The 13549-nt window shown below is 37.5% G+C and overlaps 2 protein-coding genes across 9 annotated transcripts in view; one reads left to right on the forward strand and one right to left on the reverse strand.

Moving 5' to 3' along the window:
• The window catches only part of LOC121943703 (galactosylgalactosylxylosylprotein 3-beta-glucuronosyltransferase 1), a 93774-nt gene extending 90132 nt beyond the window's left edge, over positions 1-3642 (forward strand). For all 4 annotated transcript variants that reach the window (XM_088078666.1, XM_042487288.2, XM_042487289.2 and 1 more), the window contains one exon: positions 459-3642. The gene's annotated coding sequence lies outside the window, so the exon portion shown is untranslated. The remainder of the gene's footprint in view (positions 1-458) is intronic.
• Positions 1-13549, reverse strand: part of LOC121943701 (beta-galactosidase-1-like protein 2) — a 78545-nt gene that overhangs the window by 46787 nt on the left and 18209 nt on the right. For 4 of the 5 annotated variants that reach the window (XR_006105863.2, XR_015776781.1, XR_015776782.1 and 1 more), the window contains exons 13-19: positions 12885-13031; positions 12337-12408; positions 11874-11952; positions 11656-11743; positions 9495-9609; positions 7770-7886; positions 6066-6161 (exon numbers count right to left, since the gene is read on the reverse strand). Coding sequence is in view for 2 of the 5 variants with exons in the window: in XM_042487287.2 (XP_042343221.1) it covers positions 6075-6161; positions 7770-7886; positions 9495-9609; positions 11656-11743; positions 11874-11952; positions 12337-12408; positions 12885-13031 (705 nt within the window). In the remaining 3 variants the exon portion in view is untranslated. Of the gene's footprint in view, positions 1-5209; positions 6162-7769; positions 7887-9494; positions 9610-11655; positions 11744-11873; positions 11953-12336; positions 12409-12884; positions 13032-13549 lie in introns of those variants that run through there. The other variant, XM_088078665.1, reaches the window with a different exon arrangement.

The raw sequence follows: 13549 nt of genomic DNA on the forward strand, positions 1-13549 counted from the left end.
GTTTTTTAATTTTTGCTTTCCGTTTTCTTCTCTTTTTTTGTGCAAATTTTCTCGTAATTAATTTGTAAGTTTGATGCATTTCTGGCTAATTTTCGGTTATTTCCTCTTGTATTGTTTATTGCGTTGTTCCCATGTTTTTAAAAGAAATCAAGCCAATTTGCCCAGGTTTCAAAGGGTTAAAGACCATAACCCTATTTTATTCATCAGCATGAAAGGTAAATTTAAATGTTATGATCATTTTCACCTGGTCTCACCTAGTTACGACTACAAAACGAACAGGTGTTTTTTTTATATTTCCTTTTTAATTACACATTCATTTTTTAAATGTGCTTTCTGTTAGTGCACAATTACAGCAGCTGTTGTCCATTATTAAAAGTCACCTCGAAATAAACAGGTTCAATTAACTTAATTAAGGCTTAGCGCTCTTTCTCAGCATATCTTAATCCTTTCTACGGCAGGTGTTTGGCCTTGGACCTACAGAGGAAGAGAACGGCTGAGTCTCTTGATAAGTGCAACCAGCGCTCATGTCTTAATCATCAGAAAAAAAGGAAAAGGGGGCCTTCGAAGGGGAATTTAATCCTCTTGACTGCATCTGACATTTTTAAAATATGGACTAAAACAGTACAAATGTACCATATTAAAGCACAGATTAGTAAAAGTCTGCAGTTATTTGTCAGGTCCACGACTGACATGCAGAAATAAAAGGACACCTCACAGTGTGGATGGACGTGTCCTGCACCTTCACGGTACGATGCCCCGCTGAGGACGACCCAACAAAAGAGACAGCACAATATGACAAGCATACAGCCAGCGGAGGCAAACAAGCAGGTTAAAGAATATCCTTCACCTCAAGAAAAGAAAAAAAAAAGAAATGTTATATAAAAAAAATGATCTGCACATATAGGGAAAGTCCTCTTGGATTTAAGGACATCATCAGCCTGGATAAAACCACAACTCCAAGGACAAACATGTCTTGTGTGGATTTTCCTTTGAGCAAACATAGCAAGGGAAGGAATGTTCTTTTGATAACTATGAAATGTTTGCTTTAATTTAACTTAATCGGTTCGGGTGTTTAACAAGTACTTGACTTGTTAGTTCAATACTACTGACTCGTACCTGCATTTATTCTTGGGTTATCATTGTTCATTTTACGGTGTCATTAGAATTCACACATTTAAGCCACTCCCCCATACACTTGAAGAAAGACTGCTGTTTGAAACGTACCCCTTTTTGTGTTTAGGATCTACACATAAACATTAAAAAAAAAAACCTTCTTAGCACTTCAAAAATACACAAATTTTATGCTCCATTGTGGCGACATGTGTAAATAGTAATTCAAGAACAACCAGAGGATTGATGACAAATTTTGACAAACGCATTGTAATTACTGTATTTATATGTAAAAAAAAACAAAAAACAAAGTCTCTTCTCTTTTCCCCCTGAATTCCTCACAACAACACACGGCAAGGCACAGGTTCACTCTAGGTTCAACACATGGAAAGAGTAATAGCACATCACCAATTTCATTTGGTAACTGCAGTTTGTGACACATTCATAAGCAAGAACTTCAAATCAGCTACACGGTAGACTCACTAACGGCGACCTAATTGCCATGTAAGCTTTCATACAAAGTGTCATTTTTGACAACTCAAGTCGTTTTAGAGAGCTAATATTTCCCCTTGTCTATGCACGTTCACGTATCCACGAGCCACCAATTATCAAAGGTCCACTCACTGTGTGCAGAAGAGGGCAGGATGAAACAGCATCAAAGCCAGAGAATCTGATTTGTCAGACAGAATTCCCCAAAATCTAAATTTCGATGCTCAAGCTACATCTGCTGGCTTTTATTACATCTCACCTGAAAAGAGCTGGTATAATTCATGACTATTAAAATAACTCATGCATGGCCCCAAATATTTTGTTTTTTGTTTAAAAAAAATCAGCTTCCATGTATGAAAGACGATAATTCAAGATAAACAAAAGCACAACAAAAATGTATCTTGTTTTTGCTATTGATTTATGCGCCATCCTCAGTACTGTGGATTGATGGTTTCTTTTAGTATAAGTACCCATCTGTTGTATGTTAACTGGATCACAGAAGGGATCCACCGCAGCTCTAACGATATACATCAGCAGCTATGAAGCTGTACAGCTGAACACTGTAACAAAGTTATTCTACACCTCGTATAATAGAATCTCTCCTCTGCTTGATAAATCATCTGTCTAGTGCAATACACAGTGGTGGCTCTTATCTAACATTGCCCGGCAGAAGTAGCTGGAGATAATTCAAACACTGAGCCTCTGCACTGTTGCCAGATTATCTCTGTGCACCCCCCACATCCCACCCACCCCTCCTTTAACACACACACACACACACACACACACACACACACACACACACACACACACACACACAACCCAAAATACACTGCTGCAGTATGAAAACTTACAAAGACGTTACAGCCTCTCGGGCTCATCAGCCGGGGAAACCGTGTTATTACATATTTCACTTGGAATATGATAAGATTTTCAGACAATGGCTGTATTGTATCTCTTATCGGACTGGCTGTTTTCATTAACTGCATGATATTACACTGCACAGGGATCGGCCATTGAAGATCACTAGGATTTGTTCTAACTCTTCACTTGCCTCCCATTATTTATGAAAAAAATAATCAAATTTAATATATTTATTTATGTATTTATTTCAAGTGTGGATGTGCAATTGAATCATAGCAGTGTTTGCCCTTAAATCTGTATTTTTTCCAAATGCTCTCTCAAAAAAAAGCATGCGCACATACGGTATAGTGTACACATGGATTAACATACAAATCAGTAAAAAAGTTAGAGCTACCAAAACACACACAAACACACACACACACACACACACACACACACACACACACACACACACACACACTTCTTTATAGCATTGTTATTGATCTAATTTCTACTTGAGAGGTCATTATTGGCTTTTAATCTGAAGGAATGAAACCACCTGAAATGTTTCTAGCAGTGAAACTAATTAAGAGTCCAAATGGAAAAAATGCCAGTGACACAGATTTGAACACTACAGGTTGTCCTGAAATCAAGTATGTTGTATATGATTTACTTTTCAAATGAAACTTAAGTCCCGCTCTTGTGTTTGAGATGTTGCTCCTGTCTGTCCTGTGGCGCACAGGTGGGCATGTGGTTGGACTCTTTGATGTTTCTTTCTGTGGTGTGTCCTGAAGCAGCAGAACTATTCAAAAAGGGCCTCACCTTGAAAGTTACGTAAAGTTACAACTTTGTCCAACAAATTTCTCTGACTTGAGCAGACGACGTATCAAGCAATATCTAATACTCACAAAGAATTAGTCTACTAGAACCAACATACCTATATATCAACTTAAGCAGTGTGGTTTATTCAGTATTTAATGTCAGTTAAAACGAGCATTACCCTCCAAGGGGCTTCTCTAAGGCACAATACACTTTACACACTAAGTCTTCTCTTTTCCTCATCTCCACTGTCATCCCCCCCAGCCTCATGTGATTCACATTTTATGCATGTGACTCTTAAGGTTGTTTATTTGCCACAGCAGTTCTGTCTCAGAGAAAGATGTTAGTTGAATCAAGAGAAATAAATAACTAAGAAGAACCTAACTTGCACTGGAGTGCTGTGTCTGTACACTGAATGTCTGTGCACTGTGTGTTGTGCTACATGTGTTTCTATTATGAGGTCTGATACATTTGATCTGCTTGACACTATGAGTCAATGACAAAGTGGTTCACTTAAAAAATGCTTGCTATTTTCTTGAATTCACAAGTTTTTGCAGCTAATTACTTTCTACATCAGGTTGCACAATGAACACATAAGGATCATCTCAGCTAACAAAGACTTCAGTAGTTAAAGGAACTGAACAGAATTACATTTCTTTTTTTATATGATATTAAAAGATAACTAGCTAGTGAGCCATCTGTTAAACACATGACAAAATCAGTATAAGGAGCCAAATTAGGATCAACAGAAGCATGTGCTAATCTTTTGTAAATGCAGGGTACTTCTTCGTATTTATTTATGCATACACGGAGAGATTTCAGTTGATAGTATTCATGTATTTTACAATAAGTAGGAAACATCCAAGTATGCTAACCAAATCCAACATAATTTAGTCTAGTATTACTGGTGTTAAATTTTGCAAGCACTGTGAATTGTAATTTAAAATCTTTCCAGTTTTCATCCCTTGCATTTCATCTTGAGTCAGATCGACCTTATATAAAGATGGAAGACATCACTGCTTCCCAAAGGTGAGTAAAACATGTCAGTTGTCCCTGGTGGTGGTATCAGCTATACAGCCCACCCCATTAGTGAATAGGACACAGGCCAAACTAAAAATTCAAATCAAAGAGAAAGATGGTTTCTATCATTTTAGGTAGTTTTTATCACCCTGCTGTCTGCTCAAGTGTTTGTTTTTCTAATAAGTTTGGTTTTAATTAGTTATTTCATGCAATAAAAAGGGGATGTGACATCAAGACTGATTACTAAGTGTGCCAGTTGGTGTGCCTGTGTGCCTTGTACAGTGGCTTGTACAGTGGCTGGAAACGCATTGCCCATCTTTATATTATAGTTTATGACTCACACGTGTCGACCATATATTGTTTCTTTTATGCTTTAAACAGGACATGTGTTAAGATTTCATTATTTTAATGCTAGTTTTGTAATGTTTGGTTGTTCAGTTAGCAAAATTTATTGACAGCTCATTTCTACTTCATGAACTTCTTTCTGGTAAAAAACATTTTGAGTTATACGTGAATCTTCACTAACATGTTATACTTCCATCGATAGTCAAAGTTTTAACTCATATAAATATCTGGTACAAATTAGGTCTGTAATTCAGCACCACAGGAAACCTGATTAACGATTAACGTTAAGATTGCCTCTTCATAACAGCTTGTACAATGCCACTTGATTAAAATGCATTACATGTGGCAGCACGACTTCACTTTGGCATCACTCTTTAAAAAAAAACAGAACTGTGATGGTCGCCAGGATGGTTAGCACCACAACACAACAGATGATTTTTCAAAAAAACACTCTTCAAACACAGATTGTGCTCTTGACTTCTCGGCAGGAGCTCACAGCATATCATAAGAAGGTAAATTTGGAAAGCAACCAGTGTTATCCTTCATCAAACAGGCTCCTGGTGTGCAGGATAAATAAAACAGTTCACAGGCTTACGTGGCCTTGGCTTCTGATACAGAGGTCAAACCACCTTTATTAACAGTTCTTTTCCCATAGCATGTCATTGATAAATTAATTCTGTAAAAGGAAGACATTATATTTTAACAGTTTATTACAACCCACCACAGCCCCATGCTCTCAAATTATCAGCACCATGGTCTCAAATGAATGCAGGCTAATGGTGCTGTTACAAAATATAACAGAAAAGATTCAACAGAATGTCACAAATAAGGTCTCTAGCCATTGTTGTCTTCTGATAGGACACTAAATCTCACATTCATTCACAGGACACCCTTAAAACTTGGTATTTCCCTCGGATAAGTGTTTCAGGACAGAGTTTTTCCAGTATAATGTTATGTTGGTCATTTTGAGCATTTATCAACAGTCAGGTAAAAGTCAATTGAAAATATGCACAGAAGTCTAGTCAAGGTTGCAGCTGTGCTGCAGCACAAAGAGCAAATATCAAAGCGTACCTTCCTGAAAAAATAAAAAATCACCTTTGTGTCAAGTTACAGTTAGACGTGAGGTCTGTGGGTTTCATTTTTGGTTAAACTTAAAATATGGTTAATTAACAACTTTTTAGGTCATGGTTTTTCTAGCTTATTAAAAAATGAAAACCCAATGTGAACCGACAAGAACGGCACACAACACTCTGCGTGACACAGGACACAAGGCACCACTCCCTGGGTGAAATATTTTAGGGAGTCCTTTTCACTGACAAGTGTCACTTTAGAGTGTTGCTGGTCCAAGCCAGGCATCGGCACCCGAGTAGACAAATCTCGCAGCAATTGCCTCGGATGTGTCCACAACACTTATTCTCCCATCATCTACCCTCCCCTCTCACCTCCTGTCCTCACTGGACATCAACAGTCATGCCATAGTCCGGGCTGCGGGCGAACTGAATCTTGCCATCTGTTTCCTGCTCTTCAAACACTATGACCTGTAATAAAGCAAAAATACCAGCTTAGTGGAGGTCATGAGAGGACAGTGAGAGTGGGTAGTTGGACACTCACATCAGTATATGCACAGAAAAGAAAGCTATGGTTAGCAGGCGAAACAGAAAGTGCTCCTGAGTTCAACAACATCAAAGATACAGGGTGATGACAATCTGTAGCTGTATACTGAAACTTTTGACCTGCGATGTGCTTTTAGACTGGCGTATTAGTGGAAGTGGGAAGCATGTGACCTGTACATCGGCCACATGTGTGCACATACTGAAAGACCTTAAAGTACCTAAAACCAGTGAATACTGAGACATGAATGATAACAGATGGACTGTATGAGTATTCATTGTGCAAAAGTTCAGTTCAAACACAAGTACACACAGACCTGAAATGATTTCTTTATTTTTGTGGTAAATTATTTTAGTGAAAAACGCCAAACATATGCCTCTTTAAGCTTCCTGGTGCAAGGATTTTATGCTCTTTTAACTTTGTGAATATATAATATTTTGGGTTTTGGATTATTGTTCAGACAAAACAAGACATTTGAAAATGTCATCTTTGGGCTCTGGGAAACAATGATGGCCATTTGCCATTATCTTGTAACATTTTACAAACAAGTGAACAGTTCATAAAGAATTTAGTCTGAGGATCAATCGGTAATGAAAAGCGTGTGGCTAAATTTGGTTACTATTTCAAGGATATCTCTGCAAACCTTTTAGAGTTTTGGATGGACTTTTAGGATAAAATTGGTAGAGGTATCATCAGTACTGGGATATAGTATGTGTATGAAGAAATGAATATGCCCAGAAGAATAAATACTGTATGTACATGTTGTACCAAGAAGTCCAAGAAAATGATTTTTTTTGTCAACTCTTTGATGACATATTAAGAGTGAAAACTACACACCAAAAAGTTCCTCCATGGCCTATGACCTAACTGTTTACTTTATCACTACATCAGGATGTCGTCAGATAACAGACACTTATATTTAATGCTTTTTTAGACCTGTTCCCAGATCATTTTTAACCAAAATTTCAGACAGATCATCATTATCTTACTCAAGCATTGCAAGTAAGCATGAAGTTAAGAAGTATATGGTCCCATGCAGAGGAAGGTTTTATGTAGACATATGGTTATTACAGTGAGTTGGGTTAATCTACAATTTGTAAGTATGAAATAAAAAAGGCAGCAACAGATTCAATAGTAGGTTTAAAGATATGCAACATCAGAAATGTGCACTTTCACACAGAAGAGCTTGACTCTATTTGGCAAATAAGACCTCCAACATTCAAAATGGAGACTATTTAATGACTTTTAAGGTCCAATATTTAAACAATATTATATTAATTAACACATGTTAAGATTTGTTTTTAATATCCACTAAAATAACAAACACACAGAACTTGAAGACATCCTTTGTAAAAGGTAAACAAGTGTTTCTGTGCAGAGTACATTACTACTGATCATCAGATCGTTGATGCCTCCAATAAGCAGCATGAATAAATTAATGTATTAAAAAAACAATATTTTTTAAAAACGCATCAGAAATCATCATCAGATTTTTTTTTCTAATTTAATTAAATCTTTTTTTTTTAAGTCTGTACCTGGTTGTCCCCCCTGTGAAGCCAGGGCCCTGGGACATAGAGAGTTTGCTGAGGACCAATGGACCAGTAGCGTCCCAGATTCTTGCCGTTGATAAACACAACACCTTTGCTCCAGCCCTGTGAACACAAACACTGACTGTTCACCGTGACAACAGGAAGGTTCAGCCAATTAAATACTGATGGGTAAAGAGACAGAAACATGCTGAAGACTACCAACAACACGTGGCAAGCCTTCCTTTCTAATACGATTTGCATTTTTTTACTTAACACATCCTACGCTGTTGTTAATTGCAGCTCTCAGCTTCTCTGCATCCAACCGTTTTGCAATGAGCTTCAGCAATGGAAAACTGAGAAAGTTAAAAGCTTAATAAAACCTAAGAAATAGACAGCATAACAGGGGGGTAAAATGCCACTTATCCAGTCAATAACTACATTATGTGGTATTGCATTAAAATTGAATAATCATCATCAGTAAAGAGCCTTTTAAGATGTTTTCTGTTCTCACTAATGAAATAATTGGATTGTGAAACTATATTAATAACTATAAGTGAGCTAGCACTCCATAAAGCTTCTCAGACAGCTATTTCTCTGGGTATAAATTAATATTATTCATTATTATGTATTAAGTAAGGACTAATTTAGTAAAAATAATGACCAATCCAAAGTATATTATAATTTTTAAGTCTTTCTGAAGGAGGTATATTAAAGGTCCCATATTGTAAAAGTCAGATTTCCATCTGTTTTTTTTTTGTTTTGTTTGATTTTTAAACAATCAAGCAGGTATATACAGTAAAAAGTGTGAAAGTATCAAAATGCTCAAATGACAGCGAAATGCTGGCAGTCCATATACACAAAGTGGTTGCAATGATGGTGCACAGATGCTGAGAGTGCAGATGTAGAAGACCCAGAAGCACTAGCCAATCAGAGCAGACTGTGCTTTTTTAGGGGGGGCTTAAAGAGACAGGCACTACAGTGGAACATTTCAGACAAAGGGTGAATACAGGTGTTTTCAGGCAGACAGTATGAGAAAAATAATGTGTTTCATGAGCATTAAAGATTGTAAACATCTCCTAATAGAAACCCCAAATACAATAATGAACCTGAAAATGTGCATAATATGGGACCTTTAACGAATAATCTTGTAAGCTACGTGTAAATAATTAAGATTAATTGAAAGATACAAATAAATTCACACTGAATCGGAATTCCTGGTGTCAAAATTCCTTCCAGATATACAAAGGAGAGATTGTATGTTGCGTATGAGATGGAAATAGCTTCCTGCATCAGAACGGTGTGAATAAATGTCAGTCCTACAGTACCAAAATTGCCTGGCCAAAAGCTTAGGTAATAATACCTTACTGAAACAATATACTACACAGCGCTTTGAAGTATTTAAATTGTCTATGAAAATGTCAACTGCTTGCTTTCTTGTCATCTAAAGGAAAGGGAGTAAAACACAACATTTATATTTGTTTTAAGAAATTGCTTAACTTGATCTTTTGTAACTTTCATTTTTATTGGGAATCTATAAGAAGTTAGGCGATAAAACCCAAACACCATTCTATTAAATAAAACAGCCCTGTGCCAAATACTTCCCTTTTTTATGTTCCATTTTTGGTTGAGATTTTGTCAAAGAGGTACTGAATACACTTATTGTCAGTTTCTGAGTCTGCAGTTCATGGTGCCGCTGTACTGGCTTGCAGGGCCGCAGGCTGTTCTACTCACAGGGAGCTTGATGAAGGTGTCTTTAGGAAAACTGTTCACATAGAATCTGGCCTGGAAAAACCCTGGGAAGGAGGACCGCTGACGCATCGACATCCAGTGGCCTGAACTTTCAAGTCTGTGAAAAGGAGAGTACATTGCATTTTCATTTTGCACAGATTCCAATTTCTGCATACTTTGTGTTTCATGATATGAAAGCACAAATCTCGCTTCTCACAATAGTGTTTTTTTTGGATCAAGTCTGCTGCCATTTTTCCTCACAAACTTGGCTTTTAGGTGCTCAAACAGCTGTACATAGTGTATCATAACATTCACTTTGGACACGGATGGCAGGGGAAACATTCAGCATCACTATTTTCTTTTAAGAATACGTTATGGTTTGCCTCTAAGTAAATTCAAAAGGTCACCATGATAGATGAAAAATTCCTTCCTTGGTTATACTTTTTTAGTGTTCACTCATACAGAGCTTCGGGCCTTGACATTTTCAAGATGGTGCTGATGTGAGAGAAATTCAATTTTTTAGTACATCAGGGTAAACCCTAAAATGGTTTAAAAACACTTGTAGATAGTCAACAGAGTACAAATATAAACTTCTAAAGAAACTAGAAGGTCAGCTAATCCTAGTGACCTTTAATGTTTATTATCTGTTCAGCAAATACGAGTTGCATACAGGAGGTGACCAATTCTGAATATCAGCAAATATGTGGGCGGGAAGGGTTGAGGAAGAGGTTTGACTCCAATCTGCAGGTAAAAAGGCATTATTATGTTGTAATATGGAAACATAATGAGGGGGGTGCATTTGCTCTGGGTCCTGCCAAAAGGATCTCTCACTATGTTGCAGATTGGCAAAAGATATTTTACATCTAAGACAGCCTTTGGCATCCAGCAATTTTTAACCTGTCGCCAATTCACTCACACCATCTTACTTTAATCTACAGCACAGCAGTCCATCCATTTGCATGTACTGGCAGGGTTTCAACGAGCAGTTATATCAAGCTAAGTGTCTCAGTATTAACTCAAAGACCTTGACAGAACTTTGGTAGACAGATTATAGTATTTAATAACTCTCCTTTTAAGGGTTTATTTATGTTAGGGTGACCAATAAATGTAGAGTGTATACACTGGTTTCATTTAGTCTTATCCTTATTGTAGTCACATGGAGCTTAAAGGGACAGTTAGTCCCACATTAAAAATATATATATAATTTTCCTCTCAACTGCAGAGCTATTTATCAGTCTAGATTTTTTTGAGAAATGTCTGCCTTCTCCACAAATTAATGGAACTAGACGGCATTCGGCTTGCGATGCTCCAAGTGCCAAACAAATGCAATTGAAAAACTCAGCAGCAATGTCTCTTTTCATAAATCATTACCCAGTTACACAAAACAATCTACAGACCTTGTTGTGAACAGTTTCATTTAGAAACTATTTTCTTTCGATCAAACTACACCCGCCGACCGCATGACCATGCTGAGGAAAGCGTCCATCTACTCATGGATGAGAGGCTCGTGCTTGTTACAGCACAAGTTGTAAACAGAGCTATAATGTTAGCTAAATCAGTGATGCTGGGTGAGCAAGCAGTAGATGTGCGCTTCCTTCCTTCCATTATATTTGAGAGACGGCAGACATCTATGCAGTCAATATTTCCAATACTTGGGAACTCCGTCCAAAACAATCAAATAGTGCTAAATAGATAAATAGTGCTACAGGTAGGAGGAAAATTATGTATTTTTGATTTAGACATGATTTGTCCCTTTAAATTAGTCTGAACTCTGCTAGTACTGTGCATTTTTAACAACATGTACTGTTACCCTTTATTTTAACAAAATCAACACTAGATTGATCTATCTTAGCAACTAAAAAGGTAAAAGGTTTCTCATTATGCTGAGCACTGAGAATGTTGGTTACAGTACAGATCTTAACTGACTGACAGTTAACTAATAACTAACTAATCTACCTGCTGTTATGCTTATGAATGAACATGGTAAACATGAGATGCTGAATTGGAAGGCTGTTTTCTGATATCTGCATTTTGCCATCATGTTCCCATTCTAATTGTGTTATGCAGGGAGATAATCAGCTGGATTGAATCAGGAGCAGGCAAGCTTAATGACAGAGAAACACAAACATGGAGGGAAACTGGATAATAATTGAAAGACACGAACCTGTTTACAAAGCCAGGCTTCATATCCAGACTGTGAATAATGAAGTCACGGAGGGGGCGTTTGTTCAGCTCGATATCTCCTACAAGACCTGAAAGGTGAGTCAAAGCAGTTGTAAGTTTTTTTTATGGATCTTAAAACACTGTTAATTAATTAGTAAGGTGTTTAATGAAAAAGATCATTTGGAAGGTCTTAAGTTGACTGGAACATCTTCAGTGTACCTTTGCGCTGCTCGTCCAGCGTTTTACCATAATTCACTCTTCCACAGTTCTCCACCAGCAGACTTAAAGTTCTTTTTCCCTTCAGTGGAAAAATACATAAAACACAGGAGGCATAACTGAAATACAGCAAAATCCCTCAGTGAAAAGAGTTTACAAAGAAACAAAGGAGTAAAAAATTCCTTTCAGCTGCTCCATCTTTAGTAATTGATCAGGGCCGATCAGAGTCTGCACTTTTCTGTGAGGCTGAAGTTGACTTTTCAAATTTGTTGAGATAAGCAGTTGTTTAAAGGTTTGCTGTTGGCTTAATGCTGGGACCTTGATGCCAAAAACATCTATCGTCATCCCCTAAAGCTTTCACATGCTGGTAAATATTAAAAAAACTACATGCTTTTGAAAGTAGCTAACAGCAGACTGGGTCTTAACTACATAAGGAAGGACACACACACAAAAACACACAAGGTACCTTCCCATCGGGGAGTGCAAGTTCTTGTGTCTTATAATCCAGAACACCGACAAAACGTTTGTCCACAAAAACCTTGAAAGAAAAGGAAAATATAAATGTTCTGAAAACTGAAAACATGGCACATCTGAAGCCATTCTAACCATTTGTGTTGCTAATGTGGCGTCTATCCAAATACAAACAGAGAGAAAAGGCTCAGCAGGGGCACCAAACACAACACATACTGCATCACAATGAGATGTCTCCACCACGAAATAACCTTAACACCTGCACTAAACATTCATGCGTTTGTCTTCACATTACATTCAGTTTTTCACAGGATTTTTTGGACATCGACTTTTAAGAACTTCAGGCTCCTCTGAATGTTTGACATTAACACCAGAGCAACTGGTTGCAGCCTGAGCTTGTTAATTGTTCTCCACAAGTACACACTGATCAGAGGTGTGATTTCTAACAGATGACAGCTTTCTACATGCAAATGTTCTCACAAAGGAAAGTGTAAATGTGTGATTGTGAGTGCATTGTGTCGGCGTCTGTCTTCCTGACTTTACCAGAGCTCTGTCTCTGATGTTGTTCTTCGAGTAGAGGGTTCCTTCGCTGGTGATGGCGGTCTCGTACAGCGTGTAGCCATAAGACTGACCGTTGTTATTGTTGACAGGGAGATTCTCCATGTTCACTGGTCTCTCTGACTTAAAAGGCTTAAAAAATATGCAAAGAAGACAGACACAAGGTTTGGTGCTCATACAGTGTACCTTTAAAATCAGGGATTTAAACAGAATTCCCACACATTTTCATGGACAAAATTTCAAAACTTTTCCATGACTTTTTAAGGACCCAAATTATTGGGTCCTTTTTACTTGCCCAACTTGCCTGGCATTTTTTTTTTTTTTAGCTTTTCCATTACCATGGGAACCCTGTTTAAATGTGCTACAGCAATTGGTGCTTGGGTTATAGAAGACTCTTATTTTAAAATGGTTCCATTAAGTTCACTGTATTTAAAGTGAACCCACTATCTCAGGACCACTCTCAATGCAAATGGGATCTTATGATTCCTGCTGCACAATCTCCCACTCTCAAGATGGCATCACCCGAAGTGATGATTTATCAAACCTAATGAAGCTTTCCTGTTTGGTGTTCAGAGCAATTCTTTTATTCAGCAGCATTCTTTTGCATACCCTCGGGAGGTGCATTATGCACTCTTCACGAGACAATAAAC

The sequence above is a fragment of the Plectropomus leopardus genome, chromosome 6 (assembly GCF_026936395.1).
Source record: "Plectropomus leopardus strain MGB_pleo_1.0 chromosome 6, ASM2693639v1, whole genome shotgun sequence".
Lineage (NCBI taxonomy): Eukaryota > Metazoa > Chordata > Actinopteri > Perciformes > Serranidae > Plectropomus > Plectropomus leopardus.